At 40.7% G+C, this 27,999-nt stretch overlaps 2 protein-coding genes across 2 annotated transcripts; one reads left to right on the top strand and one right to left on the bottom strand.

The window, feature by feature from the left end:
* Positions 1–82: 82 nt before the first annotated feature.
* Positions 83–12,078, bottom strand: rassf9 (Ras association domain family member 9). Its single transcript, XM_063876998.1, has 2 exons — positions 11,835–12,078; positions 83–2,705 (listed from the first exon to the last, which is right to left on the bottom strand). The coding sequence occupies exons 1-2, from the start codon at positions 11,879–11,881 to the stop codon at positions 1,451–1,453; spliced, it is 1,302 nt and encodes a 433-aa protein (XP_063733068.1). The 5' UTR covers positions 11,882–12,078; the 3' UTR covers positions 83–1,450.
* Positions 12,079–14,101: 2,023 nt separating this feature from the next.
* Positions 14,102–19,768, top strand: nts (neurotensin). The gene is made up of 4 exons (XM_063912749.1): positions 14,102–14,353; positions 15,803–15,864; positions 18,366–18,557; positions 19,350–19,768. The coding sequence occupies exons 1-4, from the start codon at positions 14,293–14,295 to the stop codon at positions 19,491–19,493; spliced, it is 459 nt and encodes a 152-aa protein (XP_063768819.1). The 5' UTR covers positions 14,102–14,292; the 3' UTR covers positions 19,494–19,768.
* The last annotated feature ends 8,231 nt before the right edge of the window (positions 19,769–27,999 follow it).

Genomic DNA, 27,999 nt, shown 5'->3' with positions numbered 1-27,999 from the left:
GGAACTTTCGGATTTTAGCCCTTGCAGACCATTTACATGCACACAAACCTATAGAACACACTACAGGAAAGGGAAACCCACAAAAGCATTACAGGGCCTTTTTAATATAACATTGCAATCACTAAGGAGAATATTTTTAAGACCATGTTAAGGACATTTGACCTGGGATTAACATCTGTGTTTAATTATACGATTGACAGCTGCACCAAAGAGTACTGGAGTGAAACAGAATTACATCATGGGACCCTGTGTCTTCTAGAAGACAATAATAAACTGAGTGACTTCTCTTTTACAGTATTAGAGTTTATTATGAAAGTTGAACTGTACATTTAACTCTATCATTGCTTTGTGTTTTGGCATTACACAGATATTGTCCAGTTGTTTGTGTCACACTGGCCCTTAATACGATGTGTTTGGTGAGTGACAGATAGAGATGATTGCTTCAGAGCTGAAACAGTCGTAGTAATATTTCATCTCTAAAATGCAATTATTTGATAAATAAAATATGTTTCTGTTATTTTGATCGAATTGTCTTTACAAAGTGTGCCTGTGTCATAAAAATACAATCATTTACAGTGGATACAGCAGGGTATTTACAGTGTAGTCAAGAGGAATGTTACGTTTCTCACACATATTCTACATCCACATCAACTATCTGTTTTAATATAAAACATTGTTAATAGACTTATACGTGTGTACAAAGAAGTGCAGCTTCATAAATAGCTTAAAACAGGAGAAAAACAAGCATACACTCACCATTATTTAGTGTTAAAATGTAACCAAGCTTAGTAACCTTAGGGATGGTGATACCTAAGAAGTAGTTTTTGCTTTTTTGGTGAAAAAATGTACACTTAAAAGTCTGGAAACCCAAACCGTAATGGACTGTAGCTGGTGCACATCACTCCAGTGTTCCCCTGGCATGCATCAGAATCAGAGGTCTAAGCATTGGTTTGATAAGAAAGCAGCATTGTGAATAAATACGGCTGATAATAAAGCTTAAAAAATCATCAATTATTGTTTTGTTTTTACACAAGAGGATTTTTTTGGGGGGTTCTGACTCTGATTACAGAATTGAGATTTTTTCTAAGAATAAAAAAAACAAAAACACTTTTCAGCAGATCCCCAAAAAGAATTATGGCCCTACTCCTCTTCTGTCCATTATTTTGTTGACCAGCAGCCAAAAACACAAACAATATTTGCAATATCTTGATAAAAAATCAGCCAGAAATTAATTCTGAGAATCTTAAACCAAACATTTTTACACATTTGATTCAAAATGACCAAAGTTGCTCGTCACTTTCTGTCTGATCTAATTTTTTCAAGCGGTACTTTTCGTGTTTCCTAAATAGGGATCTTTCAGATAAAAAGAAGTTGCTCTGTTCCATAATGATAACACTTCAGGCAGAAACTAGGGTTAGGTCATACAGAACTGAAGGGTCAACTGGGTTGTTCAAACGTCTGTGTCGAGGGGGGGAGGGAAGTCCAGACACGGTGACAGCGAGTCCTGGCTGTGTGTGGAGCTAATCCCAGTGTCTGAGTCTGTGTCTGTTATGTCTAGAGGGGACAGGCTGTGTTTGAGTTTCACTGTCTGAGAGACGCTGCACTGAGTCTCACTTTTCAGAGGGACGAGACCAGACTCCTCCTCCTTTCTTCCGTCCCCAATTTGCATTGAGCTCAGCTGAGCAGCCAGCTGCCAGCATTCCTGATCCTTGGAGACCAGTGTAGCGTCAAAGTACTTCAGCTGCTTGTCTATTTCTGCAGCTTGGTTGTGAAGGGAAACGCCGGCGAAGAGGCTGCGTTTCACTTCATCCTGCAACCTCTCCAGTTCAGCTATGTATAACGATTCGTCGGTGTCCGAGGGGATCCAGGAAGCAGCCGTGGCTCCTTCCTGTTCGCTGTCCTCACATTGGCTCAGAGGGAAGTCGGCCCTCCTTAGCTCGACGTCAATGTCCCGGGAGAGCTGGAGGATGAGGTCCTGGTGCCTTTGAATCTGCAGCTCAAGCTGTTCGACCCCATCGCTCGTGTACAGGTACTCCTGCAGCTGCTCCTCACTGTGCGTGTCCAAACTCTGACCACAAGCCTGAGCCGGTGAACCCTCGGCTTCCTTCTGCACCTGCATCTCAAAGTGCTCGACGTCCAAATCCAAATCCCTTATACGCTGGATCTGCTCCCGGATGGTGTGGTCTTGGTTGAGTATAAGCTGTACCATCCGGTCGACCTCGTCAGAACCTGGGGAGCTCTTGCTCTCCTTGTGAATCTTTTCCAGTTTCCGGAAAGCTTTCTTGACCATGCGCTTCTGCCTCTCCACCGGCAGAGGCTGGGTGTACTGACCGTGCTCCCATCGCTTTGGCTTGGCGCCCTTGGACTTTCCAGCTTTCTTGGCGGGCTGAGGCACAAAATCGCTTATTTTGACCAGCGTGAACTGGATGAAGGGTCTCTGGTCACCCCAGGCATACCAGAGTCTCAGGATTCTGGTGAGAGGAGGCAAGGCTCTCTCAAAACCCTTCCACCGCTCAACCAGACAGAAGTCTTTGGGTTCCCCGTGCAGGAGCCGCTTGCTCTCCGGGATGGACTTGTGGTCATCCAGTAACGCCTGAATCATATCTGCACATGTTGTGTGTTTGGTTACTCCACAGACAACCTTCTCCTCTTTGCAGACCGTAACCTGAATCTCCTTTCCTTCCACGAGTTCGGCATCTTTTGTCCTAGTAAAGACACAGAAAAACAAACCTTTTAGCAATCGTGACATTTAGAAGTCTTAACATTACACGGATATCACAGAGGAGTCATCAACTGGAGCAGGTTCTTAGCTGAAGGGTGACAGTCCCAAGGTCGGTTTCAATTCCAGCCTTGGGAGCCTTTTGTTGAATGTCATAACCCCCTCGCTCTTTCCCCAATTCCTGCCTCTATGCTGTCATTTGTATAATAAAGCCAATAAATGTTAAATAAAAAAGATCATCGTCATAATCACCCATCTCGTGTGCAGACAAACATTCAAATGTAAAACTAAAATGCTTTTAAAGTATATTTTATTACGCTGGGTTCATATTTTGTGTTTTTGTACCAAAATGTCCTGACAAATAATCAATGGATCGCATTAAATCTGTTTTTTTATGACCAAATATTGGCAAACCCAACAATATAGCACTCAGCCTCACTCTGCTTTACTAATTAGCAAATGCTAGCATGCTAACAAACTAATCTCAGATGGTGAACATGATAAATATATCGGCATGTTGGTCAGTGTATTAGCATGCTAACATTAAGCTAAAAAGCACAGCTGTGACTATAAACCATTTCCTGAGACTGTGGTGGGACTCTTGTTTACCTTTCTTTCTTTAGATAGCAGACATTTGAGATGACAGGAAATGAGAGGATACAGAGAAGGGATTACATGCAACAAAGCTTGACCGACAGACAAAATAAAAATGGCTTTACCATTGCATAACTTGGTCTGATATTATTTTAACAACTTATTTTACACAATGTTTTGTTCGAATGCTTCACAAGTTGTATACTCCATATGTATTCTACACTTTAGAAGACCCTTAAGCTATTCATAGATCCCAGTTTGATGGTTTTTCAATCGATCAGTGAGTAGAAACTACGTTTGCTCACGTTGTGCTCCCTGGCTTAATTTTATGAGACAGACTCATGGTCTTACTCATCATAAATGATCATTTAATGGTTTAGTTTTGAGATATTTAACCCTGAGGCTCTATTATCTTTTCATGTGGACTGTGAAAATAATTTGACCTATCATGGGCAGACGATTTTTTACAAACTTAATATGTGAGACACAATATCCAGTCATTAAATGATATGCACCGACAAGGCAGACATCCACAACATTAACGAGTAATCAAATAAGTAGATAACTGATGGAGGCGTTTCAATTTGATTCCAAGATAAACAATGACGTATCATGTGATTATTTATATAAGAGATTAAGGTGATTCATTAGGTTAACTCTGATGTTCTGTAGCTGCCAAGTTTGTGTCTCACATTTAAAGTTAAAACCTACTCTGAAAACAAAGAAGAAGCAACACTTAATACTCCTGATAATTACAGACAGTTCAATCTCAAAGAAACCAGAGAGGGATTCGTCTTATGATATCACCAAGACACAAACACTTTAAGTCCTCCTCTTACAGGGAACTGCAGACTGGTTGCTTAACCGCAGATCAACATTCCTTTAACCCCCCCCCCCCCCTCCAAAATCAAACAGGCAATACATGAAACTGCTTACAGTAATACATCAGATTAAAGTGCATGTAATCCTGGTTAATGTCGTGCTTCATATGCAGTCCAAAAAAGGGATTTTAGCTGTGACTCAGCAAGACGGATGTTCATGTTATTTGAAGAGGAAAGAAACCACAAGGCCAGAGGTTTGTTTAGCCAATAGTTTGGGAAGAAATGGTATTTCAGTTCAAAGATTATTGGAAGATAGTCTACACACATTTAGAATAACTAGGGTTAGGGTTAGTACACACGTTTTAATCAAATCCTATACGATAGGTGTTTTGCTTCCCTATCAAATGTTAGGTGTGGTTCTTCCCCTTGGTATGCAGTAATGGTTCTGGATCTGAACCTTGCATTGGGTTACTGCTGTGTCTTTATCTGTGGAGATAACCTTGGCCTGACTGAAGACCACATTAACCGCTGCTCGTCACGAGGGCGGAGGGACAAAAATACACATCCCCCTGAAGGTGAAGCAGATACAGGCGAGTGAGATGTATTAAGAAGCATTCAAAGGGGGAAAACTTAAATGCTGCATTTATCTCACTTTGCTGATTTTACAGTCTGATATCAGTGGGTTTTGGTTCCCACACGGCATGAAAACACACAACTGGAGCATTGTTGAAACTGGCGGTGAATACGGTCTCAGGAATGCGATACGTTTGCAACAATGCAACGGGCTGGTTAATGGTTATGGAGACCCTTGGAGAAGAGCGAGGCAGAGCAAATACCTGAGCTATGCGTTGGACAAACAAATCCAGCAAGCCTCGAGCAATCGAAGACAACAAGCGGGAGCGACTTTGACCTCAGAGTTTTAAACTGAGTCATGATGGAAACCCCGTAAACACTACTTCTGCTCAGGAGGGAAACAGTGGGCGGACACAGTGAAGACCACACCTGTAGAATCAATCAGTCATAACAGCTCTGCAACACTCAGCCATTACAACGCCACAGTTGAACATAGTTGAATTGTTTTTGAAAGCATACAATGTCATAACTCTGTGATCTCGATTAAAGTTAGAGTTCTAGAAATGATGACATGGTTAAAAAAATGTAAGAATGTCTAATATAAAATCTGAATATGTTTTAATGTGAAATACTGAATTATTTTACAATTTAAAAAGGTCAATTAAGGTGAAACTTTTCCCAATTCTCTTGCAATTAAACATACTTATTTAGCTGAAACACAACAGCATGTTACAGATGATGTAGTTTAGTACTTCATCATAGAAAAGCAAACCTTCTCTATAATTGTGTTCCACTGAGTGGGATATACAGTACATTATACACTGACTGATTAAATATGTTGAATTTGAAAGATAAAACTGCACAGTGATGTATAAAGTGTTTAGCACCACCATTTAAACAATACATTATCAATCACAATTAAGCTCCTTTTAATCTGTCCACCCGTGGGAAGTTGTAATGAGGTATAAGAAATAGAAATGGCTTTGTTTTACGGCGTCACAAGCCAAAAACCACTGATGTACTACATTGCAATAAATGGATAGAAGGATGGATGAAATAACAAAAGAGGCAAAAGGAAAATGAGGACAGGATACAGAGCTAAAGTAACACATAAACAGTAGCCTATAAACACCACTGGCCTAAACATGTGACAAACATGTGTCTGTGGTCCGTTCTGAACACGCAGGTGAATAAACACGTTCTACAGACAATTGGATATTTCAGAAAGCATGACCCAAGCCCTCAGCTGTGCAGGAAGAGGGTACAGCAGGCAGGGAAACACCTGTATTTGTCCTGGGCCACAATCACCAACGCTCACACAACATCCTGCCACCACGGTTCAATAGACAGAGGGAGGAAGGGGAAAAATGGATTTCATACCGGTCACCATGGTCTGTTTTCAGCTCCACGCTAATGTGAACAAGTGTTGACAAATCTATGTCTGGGGTTGAACTTAATAATGTTTAGGAGTGTTAAAAATAAGCTGCTATTGTGAGAGATATATTGTCAATGATTCAATGTGGCTTTGGTGGGAAGCACAAGTAAGCTAAGTGGCTAACTACTAGAAAACGAATACATAAAACATACATGTTTGTCCAAATGTAATTCATTCATGAACATGGCTTTCATGCTAGTAGACAGTCAGCAGGCTAGCTAGCTTACCAATGTAGATGAAGGCTACATTTTGAGGCATTTCCAAGAACGCTAGGCTTCATAACATGGCCTCTGGTGGATTTCTTTAGATGACAGCTACGTTTTCCTATTACCTCCATCGACCATGAGAATCTTTCAGCTTTATAAGCACAGGGTTGCCAACTTTGGGTACCTGGCTGGAGTGAGATTTTGATATCATGGGTTTAATTACACATATGCGCACTAAATGACTGCTATCCTGTCCGTAGCGGGACCTTAGCCTATATACACTGCCCAGCCAAAAGAAAGGTCACAAGCCTGTGGGGGGCAGTGCTATGATCTGGGGTTGCTGCAGTTGGTCTGGTCTAGGTTCAGCAACGTGCCCAAAGAATGAGATCAGCTGACTCCCTGAATATACTGAAGGACCAGGTTATTCCATCAATGGATTTTTCTTCCCTGATGGCACGGGCATGTTCCAACATCACAATGCCAGGATCCATCGGGCTCAAATTGTGAATGAGTGGTTCAGGGAGCATGAGACATCATTTTCACACATGGATTGGCCCCCACAGAGTCCAGACCTGAACCCGATTGAGAATCTTTGGCATGTGCTGGAGAAGACTTTGCGCAGTGGTCCGAGTCTCCCGTCATCAATTCAAGATCTTGGCGAAACATTAATGCAAGACAGAAATAAATTTGACGTTGCAGAAGCTCGTGGAAACGATGCCACAGCGAATGTGTGCCGTAATCAAAGCTAAAGGCGGTCCAACGAATATTAGAGTGTGTGAACTTTTTTTTTTGGCCAGGCAGTGTATATATGTGGCTTTTATAGAATAGGTAATTGTACTCTAATCATGTTTTCAAACATATTCCCCGATATCACTTTGCACTGTGCAAGCCTACCTTTCCTTCAGTAGAGTCTGTCTGTTATCGTTGTTAAGACTGGTGGGGCCGGGAAGGGAGTGGATTGACAGCTTGAGCAGCTGTCAACTCAACACTGTAAATAACCAACCAAAAACGATCACCGGTTCATCTTGTTTTTGGCGTGAGAATAATTTGGGCAGCGTGAGAGAGTGAGATTGATAATGAAAGAGTGCGTCACACGCCAGATGCGTGAGAGTTGGCAAAACTGATAAGCATTACAAAAACATGATTCGCACTAGCATCTCTGACATCAGCAATATTTGTTTTGAGAGGACAAACATTTTATTGAAACAGTTGGCGTCAGTCTTTGGCAGTGCAAAAAAAAGCCCTCTAACCCTCTCTAGTCAACACTCTGCCAGGACAAACACACACTGCATGCATCAGTGGGCTGATTGCATCGCAGCTAATACTGAGTGTTCATAAGGGCTGACACTCTTGGTGCCATTTGATATTCATAGTTTGGGATTAAGCTGTGGAACCAGGCGAGGTGAGGGCGCCCATATAGGGAAACAAATGACAAGAAATGATGCCAATAGAAAAACAAAGACTAATAGAAATGTTTATGTATAAGGTTCCAGAAAGTAAGGATGCATGCTAACAGAGGACGGGTTACACCTCGACATCTCACACTTGAGTGAGCCCAGGAAACCTGAGCAAAGCCGCTTGAACTCAGTTTGAACTTACAAGCTAAGATCCCGAGTGAGACAGGAAACCACATTCAAATTATATCATTTTTCCGCATACGTTTCTGGGTAGGATGATTATGTTACAGCTCCACCATCGTGGCATTTCTCGTAATGACAGCCTTGGAGACGGGAACAATTCCCTTTTGTGTAATACATTTGCAAGCTACAAGTTACCGCACAGGACTGCATGCTGGCGGTTTGAAGAAGTCATAACAAATGACAGGTTTACAGTTTTTCAGTGTCTCAGCTTCTTATCTCAGATCAATGGTGATATGATTATATCAGGCAGATATTTTAAACAGAAACAAAGAGGGGATGGCATATCAGAGAATAAAACCTGAAGCCATTTAGGGCGCCAGGATTGGATTGTCCAAAATAAACACAGACATTTTGGGTTATAATTGAAGGAAAACCTATAACTGTAAATCATTCATGAGAGGTGTTGTATAAAAGGTTGGTTCACCTAAATACACAACACATGTTTTCTGATTTACTTCCAGTTGTGGACTTTTTTAAGGATATCTACATCTAAAAGGTCTGCTGCCTGTTCCGTTAAAAAGGAAGTCATTGGGAATTTGTTTGTGGTTCACAGAGACATTTGAGAAATGGTAAAACAAAAGGTTAGAGGGATGTTCTGTGAGACTTGAACTAGACGTGCTTTGACATGCTGATGTGAATTGAATTAGTTTCACAGGTATTTGGTCATAAACCAAAGTATTAACCAAATTAAAAATGTGACCTTATGACTGCTATATGTTATAATTCCTCCTGAGGAACTCCCTAAAATTCACAGTCCTTTGGCTGTTGAGACATTTCACGTAAAATTACTGAGGACAGCCTCATGTTCGAACTACTAAAAAAAAGTAAAGTAGTTTGATGGCATCTATCAAAAGGTTGTTGATGTATATTTGTCTGGACACAATTGGTGAACCAACAGACTGCCATTGGCATTCATAGCAGCACGATAATAGTTTAAAGAGGCCCTATTACGCTTTATTGGGGGTTTCCCTTTCCTGTAGTTTGTTTTAAAAGGTTGTTGTGCAAGTGAATGCTCTGCAAAGGCTAAAATCCCAAAGATCCCTTCAGAAGGAATATCTGTTTTCAATATACTATAAGTTTAGGCCATAAAAAAATACACAGCCCGGTCAAAAAAAAGGTCACACGCCTGTGGGGGCAGTGCTATGATCTGGGGTTGCTGCAGTTGGTCTGGTCTAGGTTCAGCAACGTGCCCAAAGAATGAGGTCAGCTGACTCCCTGAATATACTGAAGGACCAGGTTATTCCATCAGTGGATTTTTCTTCCCTGAAGGCACGGGCATGTTCCAACATGACAATGCCAAGATCCATCGGGCTCAAATAGTGAATGAGTGGTTCAGGGAGCATGAGACATAATTTTCACACATGGATTGGCCCCCACAGAGTCCAGACCTGAACCCCATTGAGAATCTTTGGGATGTGCTGGAGAAGACTTTGCGCAGTGGTCCGAATCTCCCGTCATCAGTACAAGATCTTGGCGAATAATGAATGCAAGACAGAAATAAATGTTGTGACGTTGCAGAAGCTTGTGGAAACGATGCCACAGCGAATGCGTGCCGTAATCAAAGCTAACGGCGGTCCAACGAATATTAGAGTGTGTGACCTTTTTTTTTCGACCAGGCAGTGTATGTTCTGTCTGTTATGAACCCATGGACGGCCAGAAAACCATTTGACTGAATTTGGTCATTTCTGTGTTTTAACTTTGAAGTTTTTATCTCCAAAAAAGATGTATAGGAAAGTGTTTAAATGGTGTTTCCGCTGTCTGGTTTGTTTACACAGAGAATGTAGTGGAGCAGATAGTAGACAGGAGATGCTTCCTCCCTCTCTTATCAGAAAGAGGATGGGGGATCAGCAGGAAATAACAACACTTTTTCTATCTGAATATGTGGATCTCTGGGATGACTCTCCCACTCTGATAGGCATCTGTGAACAAAGAGACACAACACACCCCTTCCCTCCTTGCCCCCTTCCCCTCTGATACCACCCACCCCTCTTATTTTCCCTCACACCCCCCCCCCCCTGCCTGTGAATCACCAAATGAGCTATTGCTCAGTGAAGACAAATGGCTCACACTCTTTCCAATGCAATTACGATCGTTTGCTGTGGCCTGCTGATTTGTGTTAACCAAACAATTTCGGCAGCTAATTGGTCCGGTGCACACCGCTGTCATGCTGCTGCATTGCTCCGGTCACACATGTCAGTGGCTGGCAACCATTTAATTTCCAACCCTCTGAGGCCTGTATGTGTTGGTTCACCACAGGACACCAGTATGACACACAGGACTCAACGATGACGCACTTTAATGAAGAGAACTGAAACCCATTTTGACAGCGGTAATCAACATTGCATATATTCTAAGAGTTAGACAACTGACTCCACATTATCTCGTCATTCCTTTGCAGCTCCAAAATCAAGCGTTTGACATATCTACAGATCTAAACACTTGAGGTAATTATAGGTGCAGCTGGAGTAATTACTACACAACGTGAAAAAAGGAAGACATCGACTGGAGACAGCCTCAGTCAGACTGTTTGAAATGATCAAAGATAATTCATCCACGTTGTGTATGATGTGAGAATACATCCATTCTGCTGTGGGTGCCACTGTCAAAGACCTTAACAGCAATTTAGTTTAAAAGCTTGTTTTATTTCTGTACTTAATCCAAACCCTTCCTGCTGAGTTTGGAGGTAAAGAACTAATGAGTAAAGCTATAATTGAAACCTTTCTGATCCAGACTTGGCAACACGAGTCCTGTCTGCACCCTGTACGGGATCGGATCATGACCAAGGTTTACCAACTCTACACAACAAAAGTCTGCATTCAAGAACTCAAATAGAATTTAAGTGACGAAAACAGAGGACGGATTGTGTTTCATTCAATTTAATTTCCCAATCTTTTTAAAGCTGATCCCAGCTGCAGCCATGGGAGCATCAAAAGGCTGAGGTTGCCACTCAGGGGAATTGCTGAAGCGAATTATACTGTGTGTTGATGAAAGGATCTCTCTCGACATTAAGTGTGAATTTTTTCTTTGGGTCCGGTGTCCCACATTGAAACGTGTACTAAAACATCATGACATAATTACAGAGCAAGAGAAGGTCCTGTAGGTTTAGGTTCAATACAGTGTACTTTGGCAAGTACCACCATCAAAAAGAGTATTTAACACACACACACACACACACACACACACACACACACACACACACACACACACACACACACACACACACACACACACACACACACACACACACACACACACACACACACACACACACACACACACACACACACACACAGCTTTGAAAGTTATTGTTCATGCTAAACATGGCAGGAAATGCTTCTCTCAGCCATTAAATTGAGATATTTCAGCTTTTCTCTCTTTTATATCATAATAAACTGAATATATTTGGGTTTTGGAATGATAAACAATATGTTTAAAGACATTGCATTTCACTTTAGGGAACTGGGATGCTAAGTTTTTTAAGTTTTCTGATATTTAATAGACCATGAGATGATGATTAATCAAAAATACCTTCAATAATTAGTACAATATTCGTTGGTCGCAGCCCTACTTTAAAACACTACTTCTTGTGGATTAGTCATTTAAAGACCCTGAGATAGATTCCCGGGAATTTGTTCGGTATTCCCCTGTGGTTTGTTCTGTTATTTAATGATGACTTTTGGGTTTACAGCCTCATTCGCCCCTCTTGTGCACTCACTCAATAATCGATGCGCACTGCGGTGTGCGTAATCTCTCCCTCCTCAACATGCTTCCAGATGACAGAACTCGGTAAGAAAAGCACACACTCAACAGGTTTCCCGTCTGGAAACTTCAATCTCACAAAGTTACCTGTTTTTCTGTCGAGCTTTCAGGAAGTTTTTTCCAAACGGAGCCATGTCTCAGCAGCGCGACAAAAACACAGCAGCAATCCGAAAAGCGTTACAGTCCCCGCATGGCAGGACGCGGGACACTTTGGGGAGAGTTCCTGAAAAGTTAAAGGGTGTACCGAGTGCAACTCTGAACGCCCCATCCGAAGTGGGAGGGAGGTGTCTCCAGACTGACATATTGGTGTGTTTCTGCCCCCTTCCACCTGCAGAGACAACCTGACACACTACAGGCAGCAATAAAGACATATGTGTTAACACTGTTGGGGAGTTCAGTATGACTCTATCCTATTTTATGATATGAAGTAACGTTCACAAAAGGTTATAAGGACAGATTGTTTGGAAAATATTCCATTCTTAATTTTAGCAATACTCTGGTACAAATAAAAGTCCTGCATTTAGAATATTTCTTAAGGAAAAGTACAAAAAGTATTGCTACCAGAAGTAAAAGTACTTGTTGTGCTTAAAGGTCTATCTAAGAATCATATATATTAAAGTACTGGGTGATCCGACATCACAGCGGATGATGTCGGATCTGATATGTAACATTATTTTGTTTATAAATCTGTGAAGTCAGTAAATCAGTCAAATATTTGTGAGTTAAAGCAGTATAAAGTAGCACAACTTGCTCAGAATCGTACTCGAGTAAATACTTATACTCATATAAAGTCCAACTATGTAGCACTTGAATCCGACAGCAGATAGAAAGTCTTCCAAGTCTCTAATGTGATATTAAATTTGATCCCGTATTAGATTTAACTGTCCATGCACAGCAGACATGTCACTGTTTGGGGTTTATAACAAATAAGAGCAAATCAATAAAGAAATCCATGAGAAATAAATAACATATCGCTTTACAAACAAATCTAAGAGGATCTAAACCTGATCCCTGTGGGATGTCACATATGTGTTTTAGAAAGCCATAATACAAAAGCATTATTTGAAGGGTTAAAGGCATGATTAAAAACTCTACGTATTCATTTCATTACATTTGGGTTTTGTAAAGGAGCTTTTAGTTTCTGTTTCTTTCTGTCTTCGCAGTAGCTGAGAGGGAAGTCACTTCCTGTGATGCACCGAGCAGACCGTTTTGTGATTGTTTAAAAACTGGTTTCCAAATTCAAGATTTAACTTTGAACTTTGAGCAAACATGAAGAAGTGTCTTTATACCTTGAAATACTTGTTTTTTAGATGTCACCAAAATGATTAGTTTTAGTTCTGATAGATAGAATCGGAGGAGGAAACCCTCTTTATTAGTCACATACATGCACACAGCAGAGCACACACAGTGAAATTTGTCCTCTGCATTTAACCCATCCTAGTACTAGGAGCAGTGGGCAGCTGTCGTGCAGCGCCCGGGGAGCAATGGGGAGGGGGGGATTGGAGGTGTCCGGTGCCTTGCTCAAGGGCACCACAACAGGGCCTAGGAGGTGAACTGGGACCTCTCCAAGTAGCAGCCCACTTCCATATTTCAAGTCTGTTCGGGGACTTGAACCGGTGACCCTACGATTCCCAGTCCAAGCCCCTACTGACTGAGCCACTGCTTAAAGCCACTGTTCTGAGATTAAAGTCAGAATTCTGAGATTAAAGTCAGAATTCTGAGGAAAAAAAGGGAAGAATTCAGAGATTAAAGTCAGAATTCTGAGAAAAATCTGAATCTCAGAACTTCGACTTTAATTGTATTCAAAAACAAAATAACTTTTAGTCAGAACAAGTCCCTAATCCTCTTCCATATTCAGTATATTATTTTAAGGTTGATGGAACAAATCTAATATAAAACAAGATTACATTTCCAGATATTAATAACTGGTTACTCATCAACACCATTCATGTCTTGTATCACCTGTTGCTTTGAAAAGAAATCATTTGCAGGAAAAGCAAAGGAGGTGGTGGAAAACCACTTTCTAAATAATGACACAAGAGGGGATCTCTGGCGTGCATTTCTCTGCATCACTCCTGCAAAACAAACTTCCGATTGTGTGCATTCGTGAGGAAATATAACCCAATCTCCCATAGATTGACGCAAAAAGCTTTCGCCTTGTGATGCAAAAGTGACGTCTGAAGGAACGATGACACTGGAGACAGTATGAAGAGACTGGGAGGGTGGTTGGATGAAGGGGAGGGTGGGGTGGGGGGCTGTGTTTGTGGGTGGGGGTGGAGATGAGGAGAGAGAGAGAGTCTGATCCTTATAAACTGAGGGAATGGAGCCCACTGCATTTCACAACCAACCAGAAAAACTGCAAGGAAAGGGAAGCATTTTAGGATCTGGAGGAGAAGAAGAAGAACAAAAGGGGTAGCTGCAGCATCACATCCACCTCCAGACTCTTCAGCTGTCTGACCTTTAACCTTATGGACTAGACTCTTCCTCAGGTGAATTCTTCACTGCGGGATCCTGTTCTTTTGGTGTTAGTTGTTTTCACATCAAGATGCAAGCTCAGCTGGCATGTATGCTGCTCCTCTGTTTCACATGTGGTGGACTTTGTACAGGTAAGCACTCTTTAACACATTTCTGTGATCATCCATCACGATATGGTTTGCTGATTAATCATAGAAACAAAACAGGAACATGACACTGAATGGAACAAGTGTAGTAACATACTGAATGCAACAGGTGGATATCTATCTATCCCTCTATCCATCTATCCATCTATCCATCCATCTATCCATCTATCTATCCATCTATCTATCCATCTATCCATCCATCTATCCATCTATCCATCTATCCATCTATCCATCTATCCATCTATCCATCTATCCATCTATCCATCTATCCATCTATCCATCCATCTATCCATCTATCCATCTATCTATCTATCCATCTATCCATCTATCCATCCATCTATCCATCTATCCATCTATCCATCTATCTATCTATCCATCTATCCATCTATCTATCTATCCATCTATCCATCTATCCATCTATCCATCTATCTATCTATCCATCTATCCATCTATCCATCTATCCATCTATCCATCTATCCATCCATCTATCCATCTATCCATCTATCCATCTATATATCTATCCATCTATCCATCCATCCATCTATCCATCTATCCATCTATCCATCTATCCATCTATCCATCTATCCATCTATCCATCTATCCATCTATCCATCTATCCATCTATCCATCTATCCATCTATCCATCTATCCATCTATCCATCTATCCATCTATCCATCTATCCATCTATCCATCTATCCATCTATCCATCCATCTATCCATCTATCCATCTATCTATCAATCTTTAACCCAAAGTCAGAGTTTATGACTTTGGGTTAAAGATTGAATACTTAAACATCCAGGCTTCCAAAATGAAGTGTTCATAAGATAGTTACTCACTAAGAAATCTGAGGGTTTCTTTTCACCAAATTCTTCTTATTTTTGGCACAAATTCTGACTCATTAATTCAGGATTCCCTCCTCATAGTTTAAATATTAGAAAACATTTGAACCCTATTTTATACAAAATAAAAACAAGATACATTAATTTTGTATTTATTTATTTCACATTTAAACACGTCACACTGTTCAAGAGTCAAAATCTAAAGGTAGTGTCACTTTTGGTCCAGTGAGTCAATCCTTAAAATTCGAATGAGAACATTATGCATTAATCTCAGGATTTATGATTTGGTTTCGGAGTATATACTGTGTATTGGGTAAACAAAGCTTTATTGGGTAATATGTGTTTGTATTTCAATCTCCAGGCACACTGAGGGCGCCGTAAATCAATAGTGTGTCACCTGTTGAATGCTTAGAAAATAGTGCATGGGATACAAGTGCTGCAAACCCTTCTCAACTTCAGCTCACAAAGAACCGTCTTAACACCAGCAGACAAGCTAGCTTTCATATCTCCTTGACATTTATTATGAAGTCATCTCAGGACTCGTGATTGGATTTGGTTGAAGGTTAAATATCTGTCTCTCTTCTGACTGACAGGCGTGGATCAGGATCAACGAGCGCTGGAAGAGGAGATCCTCAGCAGCCTCTTCACTTCCAAGGTAATAAATCCCCATTTTCTGTCATATCAGAGACTGAGTGTAGAAAAAGCTGCAGCAGTCAACTTGTAACCCTTCAAACCTGACACACAGGTGTGCTTAAGGAAATCTGGATCCATGTTTCACCCACAGCTGCATTTTGTTATTGCATTTTTAAGAAACTCAGGGTCATTTAGGAAAAAGGGAAGATATTAAGTTATAACCTGATGCTTTTTTAGACCCATTTCTCTGGTGGAATGAGCTTAACACCAGGCACATCTGGTGCTTGAAGTTGGTGTGAGTCTCGAGTAGGCAGATGTCCGAGCCTAATAGGATTCAGATGGACCTGACAGCATCATAACGACACCTCTTCCCCGTCCCTCCGTTTGATAAATAATGACGGTGATCGTACGGAGACGTGACAGCAACAAATCAGTGGCATGATTCATTGCTGCTGATGCTCGGAGGTAGCTCAGGGGTGATGATTGTAATCATAACTTGCCGGATGAATGATGGAGTGCTCAAGAGGCTGGAAAGTACAGTATGGTAGAAGATATGCTATCGTAACATCTCATTTTTTTAATTACGAGTCAGCTAGATTGATTGACCGGCTTGTCCACTTTTCTTTTACTCTCTGATTACATGCAGGAAGTAGATTTCCTATGCAGAGCTTATTTCTCTTTCGAGGTCGATAGCTATAATCCACATCCAGTGATCATCTGTTAGTCTCCCAAGCATTGACCTTTGCGAAGTTGCTCCCGATTGAGTTATAGCTTGAGTTTTTGCAGCACTTTTTACATTTCGGTGGCATTTCACAGACAGAAAATCCAATATTCACAGAGACAAGGCTAATTTGTTTACAATAAAAGGGTCCAGTGAGGATTTTTTGTATATTGAACCCCTACATTAACTCTTAATCGACCCCTCCTACTCGTTATTGACTGCCCAGCAGAACAGGAGATGTTCCTTACAAAGGGAAACGGTCATCATGTGAGCTTTTCAGCTTCATTAAAACCACATTAGACCACTTGAAAGATAACCCTCTAAATGTTAAATGTCATTGGCTGCTTATGTTTGGTCCCTCGTGCGTTGTTACCTGGATGTCTTCCCCTCCAAGAAACCATGTATTGAACATGTCCGCAGTCATTACAGCATCAGAGGCGGACCGTATTCCTCTGACGCTCATAAACGACGCGACCAAAGCGAGTCTTGGAGAGCTTTTTCCATTTAAAGTAACTTAGAGGCAACAATATCCCCTCGCCTCCTGACTCTCTCTATCACCGTCAGTGACACACATTGGTCTTCGTGGCAGTGTGTGGTGAAATCGCCGTCCCACGCGCAGGGGCCCCCGAGGCCCTCCACCATCTTAAAGCACTCAAACTAGATTAAAACACAAAGAGGCTGCAGCGAGACGAGGTTAGATGTGACTGAAGTATCCCTCTTGGTGTCTGGTGCCTGAGAATGTTTAGGCAATGCTGCACATATATCTTAACTGCTGTCTGAACATGTGGCCGTCTGCATCAGTGCTCTCCGTGTAAAAGAAGAGTGGGGGGGCTGGGGGGAGGCTTAAATGCATCCTCAGTGCCTCTTAAAGGGAATTTCAGAAGCTTTTACTGCCTCAACTGTAAACACTCAGTGGGTGAAATGGTTCTCAGTGTGAAAATCCTCCAAAACAGCATTTAAAGCGCAGCACTTCAGGGCAACGCATTCAAATGTGTTGGGTAAGCTGCTCTTTAAGGAGGCTGATCCATAAAACATAGGAAAATTCAATCCTCTTTTAAGAAAAAATACAATATTTAACACAAACACATGAAAATCAAAATCAATGAATATGGAGATACAGGTGTTGGACGTAAAATAAGAATAAATACAAATAAAGAGGATGTTCAGGATACCGAATACATGACCAGTGATGGATATAACACTGATCATTTGTTTGTATTAAGACACATGACTGAATAACGTACAAAAGGATCAAATATAAAGCAATGCAGAACAATATACGGCACAGAATACTTTATTAAATACCTATATTTTACTTATCTCACTATTTATTCCTAAATATATGGAAATATGCCCTACATCTTACCACTTTTAGCTGGTTAAATGCAAAACTGCGTGTCATTGTCTCAGTACTTGTACTCTATGCAATGATATTAAAGCTGAACTTTAAATAATTTAATTCATTCTAACAATGAATATCACTAACCAAAAATTCACTATTTTAAAGTCTTTCCAAATAAAAAAAAAGCACAAATTATAGGATTTTTGATTATTGTGTCCAGCCTTTTTTTGACTGGACCTAATGATCAGAGCTGTGCAATAATTAGACTTTAGTTGAATAAAAAAGACAGGTCTTCCTGCTTAATTTTCACTTCACCTAAGTTCACAGTTAATTGAAACTGTAATGAAATGATCCCCTCAAACAAGGATCAAATGTATTTCCGTTCTGAAATTTAAAAAAAGCAATCACTTCCTGAATTCAATTTGTAAACTTATCCTCTTTTCATGTTCCCACTGTGCAGATGAAACAGAATAAGCAGAGCGCCCCCTACTGGCGCGTGTCGCTGGGCAACCTGTGCAGGCTGGTGAGCGGTCTGAGGCAGGAGGCGCAGAGCAGCGAGGAGGAGGAGCAGGAGGAAGAGGAGGGAGGGCAGCTGAGGGAGGAGCTGTACAACCTGCAATACATCTGCAGAGCTCTGCAGAGGGAGGACAGGGTGAGACACACACACACACACACACACACACACACACACACACACACACACACACACACACACACACACACACACACACACACACACACACACACACACACACACACACACACACACACACACACACACACACACACACACACACAACAGCTTGGATTTCTATACTTTCAGATTGGTTGGACAATTAAATGCTGCTCTATAAGTTGTGAGAATGATCTAAAATGATCTTTAATCAGCATTTGATGAGCTTATCTCATAATTAATATCTGCAATACAACTCATAACATATATGAAAGATATAAAAGAACAACATTTTTGGAAGAAGTGATAAATACAACAAAAAAATAACAGTACCTTGACATTTTACTTTCGTTTTACTAATTATTTTATCCAAAAGCCTAGAAAAAAAACAAGCCAGTAAAGTAAATAACAGCATGTTTTTGCTAATATGAGTTCTAAAAAAAGACACACACACATAAACACAAGGACAGGTTTACTGTTCATCTCTTAAGAGCTCATCCATCCTCTAAACTCACCTCATTAAACGCCTATGTATCTCACCCCTCCGTGTGTCCTCCTTCCTCTCCTCCATCAGCTCCTTACACAACAGCCTTTCAGTTTTTAAGATCATTACACGGCGACTGCTGATTAGCACCTGATTTGCCATGCATGGAAGCACAGAGGAGAAGCGCTCGTTCAATCACAGCTCCCATTACCTTCGCCGCCTGGCAACAAAACATATGTTTGCCGGTCCTTTCCTCCTCTCATCGTGTCTCTCTCTGCCCCTAACAGCTACTCCACGACTCTCAAGAATATCTAGAGGAAAACAGTGACAACCCGCTGAAACGAAAATCACCTTACATCCTGAAGAGGCAAGCCGCACGCACCACCAAATCCCGGAGGCCGTACATCTTAAAACGAAGTTCAATTTACTGACCGGGAGAAGATGGGTTCAGGGGACCAGACGATATACATTCTGTGAAGATGTTATTGTGATTTTTCTCCATCTCTCTGTGGCTGCGATGTTTTTTCTTTTCCCATTGTTGGTTTTATCCAGTCAGACCCTTTGATTGTATGTCCGGCATTCAGGCCTGCCTGTATCCTGCTCCTGAAAATAAACTTAAACTGAGCATCAAGCAAACGGCGTTTCCCCGAGAAACTATATTTATTTACTCAATGTCTTCTCTGCACACTGAGTGTATTTCTTTTCTTCCAGGATATGATTAAAGGATTCATAAAACACAAAACCAGTTTGATGTGACTATCCTTTATTTCAGCTTGCTTCTACAAATGTTCAGTCAATCAGCAAATGTGTTCTCATTCAAAACTTCAGACTTGAAAAATTCACTATTTTAGTAGAAGTTTTTTTAAGTACAGGGAGTATAGGTTTTAGTGCATGTAAATGGTCTGCAAGGGCTAAAATCCTAAAGTTCCCTACCCTCCTCCTCAGTTTGAAACACCTCCATTTTGACTCCTTTGTTTACTTACCGTAACAAAGTGACATCACACTTCTATTGGCTAGTGCTCCAACAACTTGAAAGTGATAGGCTAAGGGGCGGGACATCTACAACAGAGCCGGCCAGCTCACCAATCAGAGCAGACTGGGCTCTGGTTCCAGACAGAGGGTGAAAAGAGGTGCTGCAGCACAGGCAGTATGAGAAACATAAAGAGCTGTTTGAACATTAAAGCATGGAGAGAGACAGTAGAGACACTACATATAAATATAAACCTGAAAATGAGCAGAATATCGCACCTTTAACTTCTACATTTCAGCAGACCGGTTTGGTCGCTGTCTTCTTCAGTATGTCTTAATGAATAGCTGTGCACCTTCGCTAGTCATTGATTTAAAATATTACATTCAAATTTGGAAATTAAAGCAAACATGATTTTTCTGGATGTTAAAGTTAAGCTACTGATTTATTTGAATACCTTCACCATTGGGTCAGTGTGTGCTCCAGCAGATAAAAAGGACTGTGAGCGTGGCGAATGAGAGTCTTGGCCTTTAATAAATGTCGGTTTCATCTCCAAATCAAAGTGCTTTTTCTGTCCTTCTTTAAAACTCTGCTTTTAACCCTGAGTCAAAGATCTGGATGAAGTGCAGAGAAAACTGGCTTTGAACAGCCTCGTCACTCTGGGGCTTCAGCAGAAACGTGAAAACGCTTTTTCAGCAGCATTCTGATAAATGTTTAATTTTACTAAACCAATTTACACCGTTGGTCTCTGAGCAGGTAAGGCAATTAGGATGGATTTTTACTATTTTCAAGCAAAGACAAACCCCTTAGCACACACCTAAAACCGTGTTTAATTAATGTTATACATCTGTTTTGACTGTATCGGTGTGTGTTGCCTGAAGCCTGATCCTCTAACAAGATGATTGGTGCCATGGGATATCTTCTGCTTTTCTTAAAGTACTGTTACACTTCCCTAGATGTGTTAAGTGATGTATCAGGCAGGACAACATATGCCTTTCACACATGCTGTGATCGTGCTGAGAAACCAGACTCAGACACAGGAAGTCTTCACCTATTTCACCTTTTTGATTGAAACATACTCCTCTCACTGCTGCACCAGTGTGCAAACAACCAACAGGCCTCACATTTTCAACATCAGACTGTCCTTTAGCGATGTCCCGCCCCTCTAGCCTATCACGCACAATGTGTTGGATCCCTAACCAATAGAAGTGCATAGTTATGTCAACATGTTACTGAAGTAAACAAAGGAGTCCAATGAAGGCGTGGGGGGGAGTATGTGAGAAAGAAACTCCCTCTGGAGGAAATTCAGGGATTTTAGCCTTTGCAGACCGTTTACATGCACTAAAACCTATATAACACACTACAGGGAAAACCCAAAAAGGCATAATAGGGCCTCTTTAAAGCATCAAAGTCAGTCCATCTCACAGGGTCAGTACCTTTATATACAGTATGTACAGTTCACATCAAGACATAACAAAAAAAACCAAACAAAACATTTCAAGTAGTTTCAAGTAAAACCGACAGTTTGGGTCTTGAGGTACCAAGGATTTTTATATGCGTCTCCGCAAACAACATAACACTCAATGATCCACAGTCGTCACTTTGAAATGATTTCACTGGGACTATTTCTTTGGCAGTAAAAGGTTATTTCGTGTCATTTTTTTCCGAATCTTTGAGCTCCAGAAAAGAAGATTGGGCTGCCAGTAGAAATCTCAGAGACGTAACTTTTTTCCAAATGATCTTTCAGCACTGCTACATACATTTGGATTTGGAAGCGTCAGAAAGATGGAGAGGGTCGAGTGGAGAGAGTATGAAGTCCAGAAGCACAAAAAACAAATGACATTTTAATGATAAATTGAGCTTCAGCCGTCACTGTTCCAGATTGTTATTAACTTCAAATGAACATTTATCCACACAGGTTGCAAAAGCTTAACTGCAAGGCTGCTGTTTAAATTTCCCCTCAACATTAAACTGCTAAGGTTCCTTTGAGCCAGACACTTGTAACTAATAGCTTCAGCTTCAATTGGCTCCTGTTGAACTTCAATGTGTGAAATTATACATGTGTGCAGCAGGAAAAGGTATAATGAATACCAAAGGCTGCCTCTGTTATTATTCCTTTCATGTCAGGGACCACCAACAGTGCAAGTGCCCGTCACAGGCAGCGGATGGCAGTGTTGTTTAACTAGTGTGATTTACTGTGCAGTGTGGATAAGTGTAGTGTGTCACATACATAGCAGTACCTAAAAAATGAAATAGAAATGGAGATATTTTGCAGCAGAATTTCCTCAAAGAACAGCAGAAACAGGGGGACAGTTTTAACAATGAGATGTGCTTAAATAATCTTGCACTGACGGTGGTAATCATGCACAAAAGACGAATACACATCTCGTGTAGCTTTTCTAACCCTACCTTCTCTTTCTCGGAGACATCCTGTGTCAAATTATGCATGAGGAAGTAATCAGAGTCCCGGAAACATTTCCAATGCAAGGAAAAGGTCAACATTAACTGCAGTGGTACGATGTCTCTGTTTGGCCTTTGAGTGAGGATATGTTGACTGATTGAGACCTTTTCACTAATTTGTCTCATGCACATCCGTTTACTGACAAATTGGCTCTGTTCATCGATTAACTGTACGATAATAATGCACTAATGCAAAGCTGTCAGTCCAGAAAACGTACGGTACCTTTGCGCGGGTTTGTAGTTTCGTCCAATCGTCTGTCAGAGATGTTTAAATGTGTTTCTCTTTCACATTTTTGGTTCATTTTATGACCAATTATGATACAGCAAAAGGCAAGTGGGAAAACAGTGTCCCTAGGAATAATGTTAAATGATTTTCTACAATATTAACATCTCACCAGAGGCACCACAAGTCATCAAATGATATTCAAAACGCCTTCAACTCTTTAGATACTTGAAGGTGAGCAGCAATAAAAAATCTCACTTCAAATGGGTTAAACTAAAGAGTTCTCCTTTTCATTATCTATCCAGGGAGTCACTTTTCATAAAGTCACTTTGCTTTTTTCTCACCTTCAAATACAAACAAACACCTTTAGTGTGAAGATCTGAATCACAGTTGGGACAGCAGCTCTTCACAGCAGCAGATATTAAAAGTCTCATGAGCACAGAGGTGTGTGTTTGTGTGTGGGGAAGAAGAGAAGTAATCCTGACATTTCATTAAATACTACTTTAATAAAACCCTAACCACTTTCTTTTGTTTTTCCTTTACCTACGTTTGTGATAAACCAGCAGGTGGCAGTGCAGTACAACACTACTACTCAACTAAACATCCTTCAATAATAACCTTTTGTGTTTCCTGCAGTAAAATACGTTTAAATCTTCTCTCTGCGTAAATAATATCCATTCACAAAAAAACTGAAAATGAGTTCTGACCTTAATTCTAACACACAATGCAGTATTTCGTCCTTTCTTCTTCTCCAACTGTTTCATTTCATTCATTCTTCCCTGTGGAAGAGCAAGATTTCCCACTAAAGAGTGACAGTGCGCAGCCTCGGGGTACTTCTAATTAGTTTCAATGTCAAGGAGAAGTATAACTTTTTTTTCCTTTGGATCAAGCCCAGCGCTTGGAGCTGGAAAGGAGATAAAAATGAGCGTCAGGTCAGAGGAGACAGTTTACGCTCATTAATAACCTAACTAATTAATAAATAATGAATAGCTCATTGCACTTGTTGGAGTTGCAGTTAGTTGCTGAATTGATTGACCACCAATCAAAAATACCAAACCCTGATTGGACAAGAGCTGCTCTAATGATGATACCATTATAAATGATGGTCAGATTTAGTCTGATTTTGTTCTTCTATCACAGCAGCTCCATTTAAAACATCAACAAGGAGATGGACATTTAACATAACATTATGATCACTTTTCAAAACTCTTTATTGACATTTAACCTGGGATTAATGTTTGCATTTAAATGTAAGACTGACTGGGCAACGTTCTTAACTCGCAGGAACCACTATCTCCTACTTTATAGCAATAATTCACATTCACTGTTTAAGACATGCTTTGGGTTAGGGTTCGAGGTTTCCTGGTTAGGAATAGTTTGCACTGGCCTACCAATCTCTCTCTGTGTGTGTGTGTGTGTGTGTGTGTGTGTGTGTGTGTGTGTGTGTGTGTGTGTGTGTGTGTGTGTGTGTGTGTGTGTGTGTGTGTGTGTGTGTGTGTGTGTGTGTGTGTGTGTGTAGATATTTGTCATGGAGTTGGAGTTGATTTCACCAGTTCCTGAATATGTGTCTGGCTGTGGTTCTGGTCCAACTGAGAGGATTATCTTCTGTGTTGAATCTGTTTTGTTGGACGGCTGTGAATTTTGGAAAGTGTTTGACTTTGGAGTTGATGAGTATTGTGAGGGTCTGTTGCTGTGTTGAGGTGAGATGTGTGGAAAAGTTCAAGAAGGAGAGGAAGGTGGTGCGCGATTGTTGCAAAAGTGATGCAATTTCTCGTATGGTGTGATGGGGTTCCGGTTCCTTTTGCTGAGGCCAATGGAAAATGATCGCTCGGTGGTAGGTTGGGGGGGTCCTTGTCCGATTTTGAGGATTTGTTCGACTCCTGGTTGGACTGAATGGTGCACAAAATACTGTCTAAATTTCATAAATCGTACGATAATGTTTCTCCAGTTTTACGGCATGAATTCATATTCACTGTTTAGGAAATGCTTCGGGTTAGGGTTTGATTGCGTTGTTGGCCTTTGATTGTAGCTTTTGGTGATTATGTTTCTTGCCGTCTAGAGTAGTATACGCACAATCCTTCAGGCAGATGTAAACATCAACAAGGATTGCTTTCACCATAAAAAAAACAAGATTGGAATCAGTGTTCAGTCTCAAATTGATTGACAGATCTATAAACACGCAGGCTAACTCTAGCCTGGTCTCAGACCTCTGAATCGCTGACGCTTCAGATTATTTCTGGCAATTGCAATTGATCTGATGTGGTGTGCACTGACAGAGCTTTACCTAGATGGATAAAAAAAGTCAATCAAAGCTTTGTAAGTGGCATTAAGGATGTCAAAGTTCGAAAAGGGATTGATCATTTGGCCCAGAAATTATGACATTAACTGAAATTAAACAAATAAATTAATGTTGGTGCAAAAGGGAACCATCTGAGTCTATTTTCTGATTGGCTCCTTGCTGGTGCACGGGCAGAGATTACGCCCGTTGGCAACACGATCCATCCAATCAGCATCTCGACGTAGAAGTTCTCGCACAATGTATTAACGTGGTGTGAGAGACAGGGCACGCCACCCTGTCCCCCGGTTGACTTCTTCACCCTATCAACTTCCTGTTATTCTACAGCATCTTCTCTTTCAGTCTGCTCACGCATGGTCTTTCACATACACACATTTAATTAAACTAAAAGCATGACTCCTTATACCAGGGGTGTCCAAACTTTTTTCACCGAGGGCCACATACAGAGAAATACACGGAGAGCTGGGCCACTTCTAGAGGTGAATATTGCCTCATGAGTTATAAGTTATAAGTTAGCAAAACAAATCAAATGTAGGCGAATAATGCGCCATACTTTCAAGTGGTTTAAGGAAAGAACAGCCTACATCCCGTCTGTCTTTAGGGTTCATTTACTCTGTTAGCAGCTCATTCCTTAAAACAGAAGCCTCATAGTGCTGATAATAAGAGTAAATATGAAGGTTACATTTAAAGCTGGTTATAGAAATAAGTTATTGGGCTTTTTTTTATCAGCTAAGGTTTGTTAGAAAATGTTTTGAGTTCTAAATGACTGAATTTATTTAAAATTGGGCTCATTAATATATTTGAACATATATATTTGAGAAGTACAATATAAGACAAGCAGTTTAATTTGTGGGCCATATTCCATTATACTTTTAGAATTTGCTGAGGGCCAATTCAAAATGGCCTGCGGGCCGCATTTGGCCCCCAGGCCGCAGTTTGGACAACCCTGCCTTATACTATGTCTGTCTGCTCTATCCATGTATAAGTTCATCTGGACCAGGAACTTAGAGCACTTATAACCTTCTTCTCTAGTTGTTACAGATACATAGACACTTTCCTTATGAGCAAGCACTTTATAATGTGTATGATACCTTTAGCAGTAAACAGATTATTTAAAATCAACAGAACATAAAAAAGGTACAGTTTTTAAAAGTAAAACTTAATGGAAAGCACTTTTAACTATATTTCAACAAACACTTCCATGTAAATCCAATAAAGGATTCAATTTATGTTTGGAAAATGAACTTAAAGAGTACTTATTTATTTGCTGAACGCTTTAACACTTTCCCCTTTTCAGATTTTGGGTGAAACATATGTGAGAACGCAACTCTGGCTTCACAACAGGAGGAATGCAATTTATCATTATCTCAGCATCGGAGCAGATCTGTCAGTTTTTGCAAATTTCCCGGCCGCCTCAGCAGATGTGTATCAATATAACGACTCTCCTGACCCTGAAAAAGTTCAGGCTTAGTACGCCTCCCACATCCACGGGACAAATTACACCCTGCGTGAATTAATTCAACTCCATTAAAAACCTTCATCGACATCTGCCGCCGCAGCGAGGCTCGGCCCGGCTTGTCTTGGCCTTTCTCCAGCCGGACGCCTCTTCAATTTAACTCCAATTTCGAGTTGGTGGATGTTGGCTGACAGTTTGAAACTTCTCTCTGGGATGCTGATGAGCGTCTTCACTCCCGCAAAAAGGAAAGTCACTGTCTCATCTGGACAGCGTTGCAAATTGCGTAAAAAGCCAATCCGATCAAGATAATGGCTTGTGAAGGAATGAGATTAGCTCCCTTTTGTGAGGAATCTGATCGTGAGGATGGGACAGTGGCATATCAAGTGCGACCTTGTGGCAGGGCCAGTGGAGGAAGTACTTAGGCCTCACATATGGGCAGCATTACTGAAGTCTTTGGCAATGGCAGTGAAGGGCTGAGCCATGTCAGAGCTGTTTATTGTCACAGGTTAGGCTGTCAATGTCAGCTAGTTAAAAGTGGCCTCTGGTTACTTAAGTCAGACAGCAGACAGAGACAAAGTAAAAGAAAAAAGAGCCTTAAGACTCAACTGGTTTAATTCCAAAAGGAGTCAGCGTCAGTATTCGCTATCCGAATTAACAACTGACTTTGTTGTCAGTTAAAATTAGATCTGAATCGCCACATCTATTCGGCATCGATTCAAAAGGTGGAGTTTGACTCTGATGGCTGGGTTTACTGTCAGAGGAACAACAAAGCCCATTAAAGTCATTCAGTGGGCGTCACTACACTTATAATTGTGTTTAAATGTAATTATACTTTAGCAAAGATACATGTTAAGATCTCCAGGATCCACACAAAGAAAGATGAGGGGTAAAAACATCTAGTAAAGCTCAGTGTATCAAACAAGCTGATTGGTTGATTCAACTGAAGTGGACACAACTGTGCAAGTTTGCTTACACATACACACACACACACACACACACACACACACACACACACACACACACACACACACACACACACACACACACACACACACACACACACACACACACACACACACACACACACACACACACACAGAGAAGCATGTTTCAATTTTCAGTGTCAGAAAGGTGAGTTGAGAAATGCATATTGGTTACTGTTATTAACTACAGCTCATTATTCCGCTTAATATGGGAACAATATGTACATGGTGAGGACATTTGACTGAAAAACTCACAGACTTTTGTTTAAATTCATCATCCTCACAAGTCTTTTGATTAAGATAAGGTAAGAAGTACTTTATTGATCCCAATTTGGGATTTTTTTTACGTTGCAGCACCACAAAAAATAAAAGGAATTGTACATTAAAGAAATTAAAAGACTAGAAATAAACAATTCAAAGTGTAAACGTCTCAATAAAGATAAAATAGCATTAAAAAAAATGTAGAAAATATACAGCTAACTAAATATAAAGCAGGATATTAAGTGTGCAAGGAATGGAATATTAAATAGAACATCCATGTAAATGTACAGT

The sequence above is a fragment of the Eleginops maclovinus genome, chromosome 2 (genome assembly GCF_036324505.1).
Source record: "Eleginops maclovinus isolate JMC-PN-2008 ecotype Puerto Natales chromosome 2, JC_Emac_rtc_rv5, whole genome shotgun sequence".
Lineage (NCBI taxonomy): Eukaryota > Metazoa > Chordata > Actinopteri > Perciformes > Eleginopidae > Eleginops > Eleginops maclovinus.
The sequence above is the reverse complement of the archived record's forward strand: the minus strand, read 5'-3'. Positions and strand labels throughout refer to the sequence as shown.

Excerpts from the sequence above, each read along its gene's own strand:
- nts (XM_063912749.1), top strand. The coding sequence starts at position 14,293 with ATGCAAGCTCAGCTGGCATGTATGCTGCTCCTCTGTTTCACATGTGGT. Across the intron at positions 15,865-18,365 it reads GCAGCCTCTTCACTTCCAAG|ATGAAACAGAATAAGCAGAG; the intron begins GTAATAAATCCC and ends CCCACTGTGCAG. Across the intron at positions 18,558-19,349 it reads CTCTGCAGAGGGAGGACAGG|CTACTCCACGACTCTCAAGA; the intron begins GTGAGACACACA and ends TGCCCCTAACAG.
- rassf9 (XM_063876998.1), bottom strand. The coding sequence starts at position 11,881 with ATGGCTCCGTTTGGAAAAAACTTCCTGAAAGCTCGACAGAAAAACAG. Across the intron at positions 2,706-11,834 it reads AAAGCTCGACAGAAAAACAG|GACAAAAGATGCCGAACTCG; the intron begins GTAACTTTGTGA and ends TGTCTTTACTAG.